Here is a 16349-nt window from a genome sequence, read left to right on the forward strand (position 1 = left end):
AACAGCCTGCAAAAATACCCTTCTCCATCTGTGAAGTCCTTCCCAGCCCTCCTTTTCCCCCACTATTTCTGACACAACAGCAGAGCACATTACTTGACTAAGGAAAAGAGGAAATATCCTCATGAGAGCAAGGAGAAACAGCCACAGAGCCAAGAAATGAAAACACTGAACGTGGCAGCCCAGACAGCCTAGAAAAGTTCTACCAGTGCCCTGGCATCAGCAACTTGGAAGTAGAGGGAGTTACACCAGAAAAACAGTCTTTTTATTAGCCCTCAGCGTGAAACAGGCTACATTTCCATGCCAATACAACTGTGTCCACACAGGACACTTGCCAGCACTGCAAGGTAGCTGAGGAGAGGGGAAGGAATACCAGCACAACCATGCCAGAAACATTCCTACAGCAGGCTGGTCACAGAAGGCAGCTACCTGCACTGCACAACAGCAAGCAGAGACACACACCACCTTTGTCTGTTCCTTGATGCTTAAGGGGATCAAACACATACGTGCCCAGTCACAAATGTGTCCTATAAACCCTGTCCCCAAAATGCCACATGACTGTTACAAGAGTACAATAAGATCACGTGCATTTCTCCAGGAAAGGAGGGGTCACTGCAAGGAAGGCAATAGGATAAGCAGGACAGTAAGTGACAATAAGGGCACCCTACACCCTGAGCCTACAGCCCAGTTGTCTACACTTTCATGTTCACCTCTGACTAACCTATCTTGACTTTATACATTCTAGTCCATACAAACTGCACATATCCTAGGAAATCAAATCCCTCCTATTTCTACTCAAAACAACCCGCAGCAGCACGAAGAAGGTAAACATAATGACACTCTCATAGTCAGAAATGACAAGGAATTCTACATTTTAGAAACAGTCCACACGTTCACAGAAAAGACCTGGTGCAGTTAAGATTTATTTTACCTTTTTATTTCTTCAGGGCCATTCTGTTGTAGTCAAACACAAACAGCCAGAAAAAAGACATGCTAGCAAGGGCTGCACAAGACTAAACATTCAGTCATTACAAGGGAAGAGTGCAAGTTGTGCTAATCAAAATCCCTCTGAGCCTAAAGGAAGGCAGCTGGCTTGTTGCATCAAAGTCCAAACCAATCAGGGACTCCACCTCGTCTGGGGTCACCTTCCTGCTTCTGCTTCTCTTTCTCCATATATTTATCCCTGAAGTCATCGAAAGAGCGAGTTTCTGGGTCTTGTTCTTTCTCTGGAAATAGGTTGGGAAACTGAAAGGTTTGTCCTTGGCCCTAAAGAGAAAACAAATGGTCAGAGAGACATTCCAGCCTTTCTGCAGTAGCTATGATGCATACACTTACAGTGAAAGACCACCCTGAATTTCCAGCTAGTGCAAAATGGTACCTCGTGACCTCCCAAAATCCCTTTCCACCCGTGTCCCCAAGATACATTACATCCCTTCTCCTCAAAAGCTAACTTTCAGCCTCTCCTCTTCTGTGTGCTACTTAAGATACTGACATGTTGGGTTTTTTTACAGATGAATGATCAGGAGATGGACATCTCTTCAAAGACTTTGAACCAGCTCAGAGATGTTGTGTGAGTCATACAATAAAAACAAGATGAGCAAAATAAGGGATTTTGTTAAAGTAACAGCACCAGGGAATACACAGTGGAGCAGGCATTCATTATGTTAACACTCAGGATATGAGTAGTGGTTGTAGTTGTTTAGATCTCAGCTAAGGATAAGAGAGAGCCTAGCAGCTGTTATTGTAGGGTGTAATGTGGGAATACAGAATAACAGATATCAGAGGTCTCTTATCAACAGACATAAAGACTATGGTGTAAAACAATTACAGTGGGAACAATCTGTCTAATATATCACTAATGAGATTAAAGTGATTACATCTGCATCAGTCATTCTGCCTAACAGACAAGTCATTTTAGTGAAACATCATCATCAGATCTACGTCTCCCACTTGGAAAATAAACATTTGCTTGGTCTCTGGTTTTTATCTAACAGCAGGAAACCATTTTTCTGTGGAAATGTACTATTCTATTAACATTACCTACTTATTTTTAGTGGCGTTTGCTCTAAGCAGAGTTTCATTAAACTCAACAATATCAGCCCTTCCATTCTATATGGGACCCTGCATAATAAAACTTGTAACTGGTCACCCATAACTCTGAAATTACTCTCCAAAACACTTACAAACATTACCATACATTAACTTCTTTGGCAGCTTTCTGCATACAGAAATCTCAAGAAAAGCATTTAACTGCTTCAGATGAAAACAGGTGGGTTTGGCTTTTTTTCAGATCAGTCAGTCTTTAAATTTATGCAGTAAATATAACCAAACAAGAGGCTCAGTTATGAAATGGTTCCACAAAGGACATGAAAGGAGCCTTCCCTGACATAACTACCTACACTGCATTTTGGGATCAGAAATATGACATAAATAAATCCAAGAGAACCATCACCACATCCCTGACCCAGCTGAATGTGTGCTATGTTTCATTTAATCATATACAGTCAACCTGGCAAATAACAGGTGTGAAAAAATCTAAACCTCATATGCTTTGGAGAGAAAAAAGCATGACTTATCCCAGATGAGATTATCCAGACTGGAATCTACAAAATACCAACTCTACACAGCAATGCTCCAGTTGTTTTTGTAGCGCATACTTCTTGGGGGTTTCCTAAGAGCCTGACCATACTACAAAAACAACAAGGGAGCTGCTGTGTACATTGCTTTTTCCTTGATTCTAGCCTGGATAAGCTCAACTGGAACATATCAAGGTTTTCCTTTCCACTGGTGTACTCTGGGGTTTCAGCTCTTTTGTACCTTATAATTACCAACAGGTATCCTTCTAACAGCTGTCCTTTGACAGCTAAAGCACAGTCCCATTTCATGGCACAGAAAGAAACTGGCCTTACCAGGGTCCTTGAGCAAGCCCAAAGCTGCAGCCTACTAAACCTCTTCCTGTAGCAGGATCAGCAACAAGCACCCTTGAGGCCAAGCGCTGCCCAGGATTTTAGCACACTGAAGCATTTGGAAAAGAATTTGGTAGTATTACAAAAAATTGCTGTGTTTTAACTGTGCTGTGGGCAGGTCACTCAGCCCTGTGGTACCTACAGAACAGACAGGGCCCATACTACAGACCTGCCTGCCCTGGAGAGGAAGCCATTTTAGTTAAACAAGTCAGAAAACAACTCGGGCTAATATGGTAGGCGCATCACCTCCACTGAAAATCTGAGAACTATTTATACTGGTAACAGTGTAGTAAGGGACTGTTCTTGTTATCCAGCACTTTCATTCTGGTATGCTTCCAGGACCAATGCATTTCCCTTATTGGAGAATGAAGGAAAGCTGTCCCTAAAGCATACTAACAACATCCATGGTAATTCGCTAAGCATTGCAAAACAGTTATTATTTTAAAAAGAGGGAAGAAAACAAAAAAAGATACACACAGAGGCTGTAGCAAAACCAGACAAACCTTTAAGCTGTTTATCAAAGTGCTCACAGTTCCCATTTCAAGGCTGGTGAAAGTCAAATATTGAGCTGAAAATGTCAATCTGTATCTGGAGCCTTTTAATAAATCAAAATCAGCACAGACAAGTTGGCTCTTTCCAGCTCTTGTTTTGTGAAGAAATTCTGATTTTGGCTGGCAGCCAAACACGATTTGAAACAGCCAAGACATTACACCCTGAGAACTGAAGGTTGATAAATCTTAAGTAACAATACTCTGCAGTAATACTGCACTGTAAGGTTCTGGAGTGATGAAAACTGTATGAAAAATAGCTGTTGTGCATGCTCAGTAGCTAGTTTTCAGAAGAAGCCTGTATCTTGGGTATTTCAAAATTTAAAAAATACCAAAAGGCATCAACTTACATAAAGGATTGTTAGGCTGTCCAGGCATATTTACACTCAGTGCATCTTCCACACAATGCCAGAGGCTACTGAGGTTCGAGCTCATATGCCAACTCCTCAAAAAAATGCCTACCAAAGGAACAGAGGGATTGTCGCTCCTTTACACAGTGCTGCTTTTTCTTACACATTTTCTTTGCAAGTTTTCCCTATTGCTATACAGCAACCATTTGACAACCATATGATAGATGCATCCTCAGAATGAAATCCTCATTGGAATTTAGCAAACGATTTTTACCAACTTCATCAGGGTTTATCTGGTTTACAAACTGCTAGAACATGAAGTGCTGGCATATCCAACTGGAAAGGAAGATTCTGGCTTACTTGAAAACCTTGCATTTGTTAACCGATTTACCTTTTGCAAGCTATTTATCCTTTTAATTGCTGAATTACTGAAATTCTCATGAGCTGAAGTAACCTCTAAAAAGGCCAGAACTTGCTTCTACTTTAGGATTTCTGCCAGCATAATTACCTTAGAAGCACAGAGAAAGGGGGAGAAGATAACACCACTTTTCTACTCAACATAGCTGTGCTAAAAGAAAATCCTGTAAAAAAGACAGACACTGGAAAAAAAGTAATTTTGCTCAGATAACTCAGTCTGTCTTGGAACTGGGTGGTGCACTGACAGCAAAAGATCTTTTTCATCAATGTGAAGTGATCCCTAATACTCTGGAATTTGTTAGGATAAGCTCTACCACAATGTGCTCACCTCACTCTCAAGTGAAGCCTTATAATTCTAAAAAGAAAAGATCAAAGACCCCCAAACAAAGCAAATCAGAGAGGTGGCATCGAACACCTAAAAAAATAAAGGCCACATGATGATTTTACACATTGCTCTTCTCAGTTTGGGGTCTTCCCAGAGACCTCCCTTTTTCCTACAAATTCTAAGGTTATGCACAAGTGAGATGCGTGGTCCAGTGCTCAGATAACAGAAATGGGACCCACTAAACTTCTACTCTTGCACAACTCTAATTCTCAATTCAGCATTACCTGAATGTAAAAGTGAGTTACATACAAGGCCTCATGAGGATTCATTTGTTAAATGCTAATAACATCCTTCACAATATAAAGTGATCATAGCATCAAACATTTTTTTCCCTTTAGATTTCAAGCCTTCATCTTTAGAAAGGGTAAAAACACACCTTGTTCTTTGACTCTGTCTAAGGAGTTATCACATGGAGTGGTACGAATTGCCTCCATTCATTTTAATGAGAGGTTAAGTGACCATAATTAGGCCTATGAAGTCAAGTGCTGGCCTTTCCACTGCTGAGCCTCATGTCAGAAAACTGCTGGGAGGATTATCCAGCACAAATTCACTTATACTTCTCTGACCTTTGCGTCCCCTGAAAAGTTTAGAAATGGAAGGTCAGCACAGATATTACTGTGCAGCAATGATGCAGCAAACACCGATCCTGTAAACAACTCTGAGATCTTCTGGTTATTTGGATAATTGAAGCACTTATTACTGTCCTTCAGAATTAGCAGAAAAGTGATGTTTATCGTATCACTAACTACAAAAATGTTGGACTCCCAAAAGCACGGGATTCAGTCCAGCAGTAGCAGCAAATGCAGCTAAGTTTAATAATCCAGTGCATTTGAACAATTCTCCTGCTATTGCAGTGGTAACATCTGATGGCAAACAAATGGCAAAACAGCACAGAAAGCAACTTCAAAAATCCTCTCAGGAACAACACTGCATATGGATCATCCAAGTTTCCTCTGAATTCAAAAGACAACTGCTGTCACATCTGATGTGCAAATAGGTTAATTACTGTGCATGTACAGGATACTCTAAACAGGAGTTGAGGAGAAAGCATTTGCAAAAATGTTCCCACCGGTGCCATCATTCAAGCAGCTAAATAGGTGTTAGTCCTAACACTGACAAGGTCAGACTCCTTTTTACAGCCATCTCCACTAGATTTCTCAAAACAGGTTTAATTAAAAATAGGTCTAGAATCCAGAGGCTTGTCTACAGTTGTGCTCCCACGGGTACTAACACCTGTTAAGCTAAACCAGTGAGAACACTGAAGGAGGAGAAGGAGGGGATGTTGTTGTTTTTTTTTAATTTCCCTGCTGTTAATGCAACTGCAAAGTTTCCCACCGGCATTCTTTTCTTCTTTTTTTTTTTCTTTTCGTTATGATAATTATAGCTGTATTGGAGTAAGGAGAAATGCTGCTGTATTACAGTTATTTTATCTAGCTTGCAAAGATATAAAACTTGGATTTAATTTTAAAAATAGAACAGTGTAGAAAAGTAGCATTTGATACACAGGGCCGTAAGTCTCTAACTTAAACCCTTCTCACTACATTCCAAAAGGGGGAAAAAGGCAAGCAGGCTCTGGAATGGCAAGATATTGTTGATCCACAGCCTTCTATGATTTGAGGTATTTTTTTAGTGTGAAAATATTATGCTTGGACACATCACGTATTTGTCCAGTTACCGCCTGAGAATAAAGCAAACAGCTCTGAATCTCCAAGAAATAGTATTTGGAAAAGAAAGGACAACAATTCTTACATGTGGAACAGCTGGGGCACTAGTCTGACACCTAAGGGCATATTGACTATGACTTCATATACCTTCCTCCTTTGAGACTCTTGCAGAAAGTCAATGGGTATGTGTGTTGCACAGGGACACATAGGGTGATGCTTTATGAAGCAGGGAAACATAACCAGTCATGAGAATAAACTCAATTTCATTCAGGTAAACTGCACCACAGCCGCCACCAAGTCACACTGGAAAGAGCAATACTTCCACCTAGTGGGCAACAGAAAGATCAACCCAAGACCTTCCAAAAACACATCCATATTTTTCCAGTCATAAGCAGTTTTAACTTGAAACTGGATTAATGAGAGAAAACACAGCTGGTAAAAATGGTGGGAAAGCCCAGCTACTCTGACTCACAGCAGATGCAAACTAATTCTCATGAAAATAAGGATTTTACAGTGGTTAGCAAAGACTTTCCTAAATTAGGCAGATATTAACAATGGACTGCATGGGGCCTGTAATGGCCTGATCACACCATGAATGAGAACGAAGGCAAACCCTTTAGATTCAGAAATGACACTGGGTTTCTGGCTTCACCCACTGTTTAAAGTTGGTGTGAACACAGAGCTGGGAGCTCATTGTGTGAGACATCAGAGCTAGTGATGAAAAGCAACAAACAAAAGGAAAAAGAGAAAGGGGGAGGAATAAAGAAACCTAAATGTTAATGGAATTAACAGACCACAAAAACAATAGGAAAAAAAAGAGACCAGAGAGCAGGAATGAGGTGAGGAAAAAACACAGAGACCAAGCTTCACTGGCAAGAGTTTAGCAAATGGTCAGGATTCCCTCCCTTGACATGAAAAACACCACCAAAAACTGGTCCCCAACCCTGCTCATGGGAGAGATGGAAAACATGGCATTCCTTAAGAACTTCTTATGGCAACTGCAGTATAAGGCAATAAGGGACTCTTGCTGTCCCACGTACTAAGAGCCCTCAGCCACAGTGTAACAGGGCTCCGTGCATCGCCCAGAGGACAAAACGGGAGGCTGGAGGAACGAACAAACTACTCCTGCCTCCAATACTAAGTTAGTTTAGGTAAATCTCCACACCTCTGCTGAGCAACCCTGAAGGTAATGGCTGCTACTGTAGGCTGAGAGGCTGAATGTGAAATAAATGCACAAAGGCACTGCCTTAGATGAGTGTCTTGCTCCAACACAGCGAAAGCATTCTGTTTGCCACTCCTTCCCCCAGTATACCAAAGCAGAGACTCTTCCTTGAAAAAGCAATGTGCGTTTTAGCCATCGTAATGTAAAATCCTCACAGAGATGAGGCTGCCTTTAACTTCAGCAGAATAAAACAAAGTTAGTCCTCATCTAAATACAACTGTTACTTCCTAATAACATTACACTGTTCTTTTAAATTAGGTAAAGGCTGTCTAGAAAAACACACCGTCCTCACTTTTCTTTCTACTCCCCTTCCCAGAAAGGGCTTAGGAAAAAAGCTTCAAAGCATATTTAAACTTTGAAACATTAAAAATCAGATTTCCCATTGTTTTTGCCTCTTGAGTTTGACCCCAAGTCCATATGAAGTCTTAGCCAGTCTTCAAGATAACAGAGTGTTCCCCCAACACTGAATCCTTGTCCCAAGACAGATTTTGAGCTTATGGTGTTACAACCATAAATAGCATCTCTTTAACGTAATTTTGGTATGTGAAGGGTTTTTTTGTCACTGGTTGCACTTCTTTTTTGCATAAAGACAGGTAAGCCCAAGAGAAGTCTAAACTATAATGTGCTCCTGTTATGAAAGAAATTTATAAGAACATGAAGCTCCTTTTCCACTGGGCAACCAATGTATGTTTCAGAGCCCAGTTCAGCCACAAAGCATGCTTGTTTAGACATGACTAAAGGCTCTCCAAGGAATAAGCCTTAGTCTTCTCTGAAATTCAAAGACCTTTAATAAGAAGTTCCCTGCCCTCACAATATATTCTTTCACTTACTGGACATTTCAGCAATCAACCACACAAGTCGTGAACCTTCCAGCACACAGAGTACAGGGTCAGCATGAAACTCTCTGGCAAAGCAGCACCCTATGACATCAGACCACAACCTACAGACAGACCTCAAACCAACATGGGACTTGAAAAACTAACCATTTGCTTGAATTTGATCTTTAAACCAAGTCGTTTAAACCTCTTTACATTGTGGAATGTGTTAAAGAAACTGTCATTATTAGAGGATTGGCAGAAATACTCAGCCAACCAGGACAACTCACTGGCTATTACTTTCAGCTTGGCTGGTTAACAGTCCCTTTCTCTTTCCTCACAAGCATCCATGTTAACTCACCAGCTGTACATAGGCGACCTTGTAATCTGGCTTCTTCACTCTCTGATTCCTGTGATTCCTCTTGTTGTTTGCACCTGCAGAAATGAAGAGAATCCCACCTTTTACTTCCCAGGACTTCCAAGTTCTCCAAAGCAAGGCCAAACTGAAGAGGGGACTTGCTGAGTTCTGATTTATTGTTAAGAGAAATACTCTTCCTTCACTGCCAGCACAGCACCACAGTTATTAAAAGGTCCTGAAACTCTGGACACTGCTCTCCTCGTTTACAAGCAGAGAACCAAGGCACCACCAGCCTGCTGCCATTGTGCCTTCACGCCACACACAAAGTCTGCAAAGAAGCAAGGAGAAAAGTCTCCCAAGCAGGGGCCAGGGGTGATAAATTGTCCTCCCAACATCCAAAGCTTCAGGAAGACAAGGAGAAAATGACCACAAAACAGCCTTAAACTTGACAATTTTTACTATTCAGCTGATGAGCTGGATCTACTGTTTATACACCAGGAAATTATACTCCACATCCAAACAAACCAATGCACCTCAACCGTCTCCAAGGGTGCTGGTCACAACTGAAGTGGGATGTACAACTTATCCACTTCAGGTTAGGCAGACATTAAAGCTCTCAATTTATTAGGCATTCTAACCTTCTTTTATTCCTGACTATATACCATCCCTTAAAATCAGCAGAGAGGGACAAAATGGTTGTAAGGACAAGCATGAATATTTTTCAGTGCTATTTGGAACTATATGTGTTTGGTATTTATGACTTAATTTAATTCTGTTTTTCACACAAGCATATTACAGATGATACTTCCAGGTTTTTTCTTCCTTTATAGGTTCTGAGTTTTACAACCTTATTTTGAAGCTTTTTCTTTCATCCTCCATTTTTCACTACTACAGGTCTTTTTTCCTATTCTTTTTAAAATCATCCTTAACCTTACCATTATAAACACGTAAGTCCTTTCTTAGAGTCACTGCACGAAAAAATGAAAAACCCAGCTATCAAAGATGTCCTAAGCAAGTTACTCTCCACTCAATAATTACACTGCCTGGTGATCAAAAATGTAAATTAACATGAAAAAAAATGAAAAATATTCCTGACTGCACCCAAACTGCTGTCAGAGAAGCTCTGGGGAAGGAAGCATTCATAGGTAAAGGTGACATTATCTAAATTTGGCCTATTTCAGTTAGAAGTTCGCCCCTCTGCTCCAACTCAAGAGCTCAGCGTAAGTTAAACTAGGAACGTTTTTCCTTTTTCTCTTGGGTTAGTTTTTTGTTGGGTTTTTCGTGGGTTTTGATGGGGATCTAGGCAGTTTGTTGTTGTTGTTTCAAGGGGTTGTACAAGAGAAAAAACAGAAGAGGAAATATTCAAGTCTGTAGCAGAAATCTGGTAACAACAGGTGATAAAAACCTGAAAACTTGTCAAGATGTTTTTCTGACATTATCTACTGGTCCAACAAAGTATTTTTCTTTGCTCTACAAACTTTGCCTATTGTTAGACCATAACACCTCCTGCAAGCTAATCTCAGCTCATTTTTTAAATGCAGGCTACAGCTGAAATTAAGTTTAATTACTACTTGCATTCAAACACGTGAAGCAGTTCCTTCTGAAGGGAGACACCCACTGGTCTTCAAGGAGAAACAGTACCAACTACAAAAGCACAAGCTAGATAACTGTCAGGATGATTAGCCTTTTTAAATTCAGATTCTTCTTTTTAGAGTGAAACTTACACCATAATTTCATCAAAGCGTTCCAATATGAAGTGGTGTACATTCATTTGAAGGGATGAATAAACAACTAAGCTAACAGACATCACCAGCTAAGCACCTGGAAACACTGGAACCAAAGCCTGTTGAAATCTAACAGACTTTTTGAAAGGTAAAGTCTACTCTGTCTGTGCAGGGATGCTGTATTCATCCCTTTAGATTACTCTGCTGCACTTACCATACTGTATCCTGGTCCTCACAGCAGCTACTGGCACATTGTATATTCTTTCAAGGTAATTCCTGATATCCAATTTTGTCATTCTAGGCAATGAAAAATTATTTTGGGGAAAGAAAGAGAGAAAAAAAATGTGTAAATATTTAAATATAATAACCTAGAGACTGTTTAATACCGTGGAATAAATGTCTTCTTGTTTTAACCAAGACAGATTTACTACATGGAAGTATAAACTCAGCCTAGACCACACACTGCTATAGCGATTTATGATCCATAAACTGCAACAATTGTCAAATATTTTATCCTCTGTAGCCTCAACATTCAAAATACCAAGTATATGCTGTGTTCAGCAGGCTTTCTCACTGACCAACCTGAGACACCTTTCTTTATTCTGAGTAGGAGCTGCTGATCTTACCAAAACCTCCTACAGGCTTGTGGGCTCTAATGGGTGCCAGCAGACTGGTCAGGCGGAAAGAGTCCTGACAAATAACTGGATACCACCTTGCTTACTCTGGATCAAATTCATAAGCACTTCCTCCTTCCTTAGCCCGTCCCTGCGAAGGCTGAGCCTCACTAACACTCGGGGAGAGGAGCCACGCAAAGCTGGTCATTAAATCAATGCCCTCGCCGCCCTCTGCAAGGTCTCCCTGATGCAAAAGCCCCTTCCCTGTCCCGGCACTCGGCCCTCCCAGCCCTCAGCCCACAAGCCCAGCTGCCGTGCCCGCACTCACTCCATGGAGACGCGGAACTGGACGGTGTCCTCGGGCTGGGGCACGCCGGGCCGCACCGCCAGCATGAAGAAGTTGGGACGGAAGATCCGCAGCTGCGGGCCGCCCCTCTGGAACAGCGGGTACCTGCGGGGACACGCCTCCGCTCACTGACCGGCCGGCCCCCCACCCCGCTGCCCCGACCGAGCCCCGCCGCACCCCGCCGGCCCCCATCGCAGCGCCCCGCCGCCCGCCCCGCTCACACGGCCCTCCTGGCGCCCGCCGCCATGGCCGAGCCCCGCGGAAGCGGCGGCGCCAGAGCGGCTCCGGCGGGGCGGCGGCGGCGGCTGCGCCCCCTGCTGGCGCGGAGGAGCGCGGCGCGGCAGTGTGAGGGGCGCAGGACGGGAAGGGGACACGGGGCGAGGAGGGACCCTCGGAGGAGCCGCGGGGTGCTGTGCCCAGCCCTGGTCTCCTCAGCACAGGAAAGACAAGGAGCTACCAGAGACGGTCCAGCAGAAGGTCATGCAGAGGAGGAGGGGTCTAGAGCATCCCTCTGAGGAGACACGGTGGGAGCTGGGCCTGTTTAGTCTGGAGATGAGGAGACTCACAGGGGATCCCATTATTGCATACAAATATCTCAAAGGAGGGTGCCAAGACTCTTTTCAGTGCTGCCCAGCGACAGGACAAGGAGCAATGGCCATAAACTAAAACACAAGAAGTTCCACCTCAGCATGAGGAAGAACATCTTTACACTGAGGGTGGCAGAGCACTGGAACAGGCCGGCTGGGGAGAATGTAGAATCTCACTCCCTGGAGATACTGAAACCCACCTGGACACATTCCTGTGTCACCTCCTCCGGGTGACTCTGCCTTGGCACGGGGGTTGGACCGAACAATCTCCAGAGGTCCCTTCCAACCCTAACAAGTCTGTGATTATGTGAAAATACCACCTCTGTGGGATGCTGCAGTGCTGTTTGCCTTTGCTGGGGTCTTGTCCTGACTCTCGTCCTGTCCTCCACGCTGGTGAGACCCCAGCACAACAGACACAGGGCTGTTGGATCAGGTCCAGAGGAGGCCACAGAGAGGCTGGAAGGGCTGGGACACCTCCCTTGTGAGGACAGGCAGAGAGCTGGGGTTGTGCAGCCAGGAGAAGGGCAGGCTGGGGGGAGACCTGATTGTGACCTTTCAGTATGTAAGGGGGCTTATAAGAAAGTCAGAGACTTTTTACCAAGGTATATTGTGACAGGACAAGAGGAAAATGTTGTAAACTGAGAGAGGGTAAGTTTAGATTAGATGTTGGGAAGAAATTCTTTACTGTGAGGGTGTCGAGGCACTGGAACAGGTTGCCCAGAGAAGCTGTGGCTGCCGCATCTCTAGTGGTGTTCAAGGCCAGGCTGAATGGGGTTATGAGGAACCTGGTCTAGTGAGAGGCATCCCTGCCCATGGCAGGGGAGTTGTAACTGGATAATCTTTATGGCCTCTTCATACCTAAACCACTCATGACTCCATGACACCTCAGCATATGCCAACAGAGAGCCGGAGTGGGCACACAGGGACAAGAAACAGACAGAAGTTTGGAAACATGAGAGAGACTCTGATGGACTTCTCTCCACCAGGGCAGTTCAAGGGTTGGCAAAGACAAGAGGCCTTACAGAACAGCTCACACCTCAAATTTAGTAACAGCCACTTATGCTTTGACATCTACACAATTAACCAAGTAATTCACACTTCAGTATTGGGCTTTAATATTGTATGCAGGCTAACAGCCTCAATAAATATTTTAATGTAATATTTGAATGAATCATTCTCCATTGCACTTGCCTGCATGTAATAAAAGCAATGTGCTGAAAACTACCACTTCTGGAGATTTGTTCCTTTATTCCCGATTCTTTGATTCACTTCATCACTCGAACTTTGAAGTCAATTTCAACTACATTTGGCAGCCAGATTACGAGCTCTGTGAGAACAGTCGGCTACGATGGCTTAAAACAGGCCCCCAATCCTGAGTCTTTGCTGATGATACTGAGCCTATTCCCCATTGTAGAGACAGATCAAATTATATTAAGTAAGGGTTTGGACCAGCTCCCAAATCCTTGGAAAATGGGAATGCATTAAATAAAATACAAAACACCATTCCAGAGGGCTGACATTGGAGTAGGTACTGGTTGTGCTTTATTTACAAAATCCAGAGATTTGTACACAGCAATCTACAGGACAGCATAGGGCGGCTATCAGGAGGGTAAGGGACATGCTCAGCAGGAATTGAAGATGCCAGCAAGGAGTCAGCCCAGCTCCACAGGGAACCTGCTTCCCCTTGCCTGAGGAAGCCACCAGACCCCTCCAGGAAGAAAAGCAGCAGCAATAGCCAATCCAGGCTGATGCGATTTTTGTTATCATTGAGGCATGAGAACACAAGTGATCGGTGAAGGAGGAAAGAGGAGACCAGCAGGGGTTCAGCACACCACTAAAGGCCATGCTGCCTGGTTCTTTACTTCCAGCGCCCACCAACCTTGCCCTTGGCTCCTGCCTTCTTGCTGCTACAATGCAAAAGGAAAGAAAAACATGTCAGCATGATGGAAGCAGTGGGGGTCTGTGTCCACTCTGCATTTCTGACTCTTAGATTAGGTTTCAGCTGCTTTCACTTCTCGCATGTTGGGTACACCTGCCATTGACCACATCCTGAGAAAGATATTGTTGATATTGTGGAAAAAGATTCCTCCTGGGGCTCTTAGTGTGAAAGGCAGGATGTGCATGCCTGAAAGAGGTGGACCCTTCCAGACTCCTGCATTATCAGGGTAGAAATCTAGGTGGTCTCCAAACTAACTGACAGGTCTGTGCAGCCACAGACTTGATGTTTTCTGAATACAAATCTGCTATGGTCTAGATTTTAGGATTTAGAGCTCTATCTAGAGAAATTTGCTCAGTATGAAAGAGCTCTGATCAAATTCCCCAGATGCTCTATTCAGTAGTGGAGGCAAAAAGCTGAACACTAATTTAAATATAACTAAGAATTGCTTTGCTCTAGCAAAGGCAGAGTGGCTGTTTATATCATGAGAGCACGAGCCTCCAAAACAATCCAAACAACTTTTTAGGCCTGCTCTCATATCAGTATCCCTGTCTTGCTCATGGTGTGTGGGAGCAGTCCAGCTATACTCCCCACTCAAAGCACCTGAGGCAAACTCTCTCCAAGAGTTCTTGCACACAGAAGGGCAATCCTACATGCAAGCCACTTACCTTCTGCCTGAGAAGCCTGAACTCAGAATGGGGCTTGGCAGGAAGTTAGTTGAGTTAGATTCTGCACTAGTCCCATTAGTAGCACCTTGGTTTGTGGGGCTTGGCAAACCCCCAAACCCTTCCATCTCACACACACAAAATGATGAGGCTGCTTCTTGAACCAATGCACGTGCAAAGTGGGGGCAGCTCTTTGACATGGCAGAGTGTGGGGTTGGGGACCAAGCACAAGGTGCTGCTGTCAACAGAGGCCTTTCTTCAGAACCACTGGTTCCTCCAGGGAGAAGAAAAACACAGGGACATCACATCTGGGGAGATTTTTGTTGTGCTGGCCCACGGATTGGTTCAAGAGCACCAGCCATATTTACAGAAGGATGTAGCACAGTGACAGAGACACACACATAGTGGATACTTTACCTTTGACCAAGACAGGCTTGGTCTATTTGAAAAAATTGATGGTTTACATAAAAGAGAGCATGCACTTTCTGCTTATCTCAAACTAATCTCTATGTCCCTTTTGCCAGCCTTTCTGAAGGTTCAAAACCCAGTGTAGGAACTGCACAGCTCCTCAAACAAAGGCAGAGTCCTTTTATATCCACAAGCACCAGTGATGTTTGATGTTACACCTAACATTTATCATGTGCTTAAGGAGATTTAATAAAGTCTGAAGCAAAAGACTCATTTGATCCTTGTATAACACGCTGGCAGGCACTGCTTTGGAATGATAGTGTCTAGTTTGGATAGAAATTTAAGCACACAGAAATCTCATTAGCTCTGGGCTTCTCAGTGCAACCTTTTCAAATGATGTCCTGAGAGAGTATCCTGTCTTTTGGGAGAACAAGCAGGCAGTGTGCCCTGTTGTGGGTGGTGTGGTAGTGCCCCACAAGAGCAGCAACACCCAGACAAACCATGGCATCCTCCTGCAGCTGCACATTCTGCTGAGGTCCATCAGCCTACAGCTCCGTACAGAAAATACCGTGGGAAGGTCAAGCCTTATGTTTGGCATCTACAGACTACCAAATCCCCAGTGTTACATTCATTTGATAAGTCAGGGTGTCCTGGGGAAGTGGGAAGGCAGTAACTGGTAACTGCTATCATCCAAAGATATCACCAAAGGCCACTGCTTCATTCCTGGCATGACTTTGCTAAATAGATACAGACGCACAGAGAAGATCAAACCTACCACTGGAGAGCTCTCCTCCCTTGCTTCCCTAAAGTTACTTCTCTGTGAGTGTTAGTTTTCTACATGTCCTAACCCTCAAGCTTCGTCTACCCCTGGTGTCTCATAAATTCATTAAAAATACCTAGAATAAAGATATTAGTCTCAAAAAAGTAATGAAATAGTCTTGAGGTGAAGAAAAGTCAGAGAGATGATGAGTGAAAAGAACTCACAACAGGAATTCCATTACGTTAGTCTTGTTACACACCATTCCTCATAATCTTAGCAACCACTTGTTTATCCTTCATAAACAAGGGTTGTATTCCCTCAAGTATTCAAAGCACCTCAGACAGGTGCTTGAAAAACCCAAAAATAAGCAGAGGAAAATTTTGAAGATAGGGTGTGAAGAAACACATTTTTTTTCTTGTTAGGTGTTACATTCACTTCAGTTTGCTTTTCATTTTCTCAATGTGAGGCAGGATGGGAGTGGCCCTTCCATCTCTTGCCCCATTTCATTGCAACAAGAAAATGTCAGTGTTGAGGGTGAAGTGAGTCATTTGAACACTGAGAAGATATCCCCAAGCCAGGAGGTAGGA

The 16349-nt window shown here is 43.4% G+C and overlaps 2 protein-coding genes across 2 annotated transcripts in view; both read right to left on the bottom strand.

Moving 5' to 3' along the window:
* Positions 1 to 901: 901 nt before the first annotated feature.
* On the bottom strand, positions 902 to 11689 carry MRPL23 (mitochondrial ribosomal protein L23). Its single transcript, XM_082283193.1, has 5 exons — positions 11628 to 11689; positions 11389 to 11511; positions 10661 to 10743; positions 8726 to 8799; positions 902 to 1263 (listed from the first exon to the last, which is right to left on the bottom strand). Exons 1-5 carry the CDS (start codon positions 11651 to 11653, stop codon positions 1099 to 1101), a joined length of 471 nt encoding a protein of 156 aa, XP_082139319.1. The 5' UTR covers positions 11654 to 11689; the 3' UTR covers positions 902 to 1098.
* A 1818-nt stretch (positions 11690 to 13507) lies between these two features.
* TNNT3 (troponin T3, fast skeletal type) overlaps positions 13508 to 16349 on the bottom strand; it is a gene marked incomplete at its 5' end in the record, with an annotated part of 31029 nt that continues 28187 nt past the window's right edge. Inside the window, 1 exon segment of the mRNA XM_082284171.1 lies at positions 13508 to 13900. Within this exon segment, the coding sequence (XP_082140297.1) occupies positions 13852 to 13900 (49 nt within the window). The 3' untranslated portion in view covers positions 13508 to 13851.

This window comes from Coloeus monedula, assembly GCF_965178545.1.
Source record: "Coloeus monedula genome assembly, chromosome: 6".
In the NCBI taxonomy this organism is placed as follows: Eukaryota; Metazoa; Chordata; class Aves; order Passeriformes; family Corvidae; genus Coloeus; species Coloeus monedula.

Excerpts from the sequence above, each read along its gene's own strand:
- MRPL23 (XM_082283193.1), bottom strand. The coding sequence starts at position 11,653 with ATGGCGGCGGGCGCCAGGAGGGCCGT. Across the intron at positions 11,512-11,627 it reads GCGGGCGCCAGGAGGGCCGT|GTACCCGCTGTTCCAGAGGG; the intron begins GTGAGCGGGGCG and ends GTGTCCCCGCAG. Across the intron at positions 1,264-8,725 it reads AGGTCGCCTATGTACAGCTG|GGCCAAGGACAAACCTTTCA; the intron begins GTGAGTTAACAT and ends TTTTCTCTTTAG.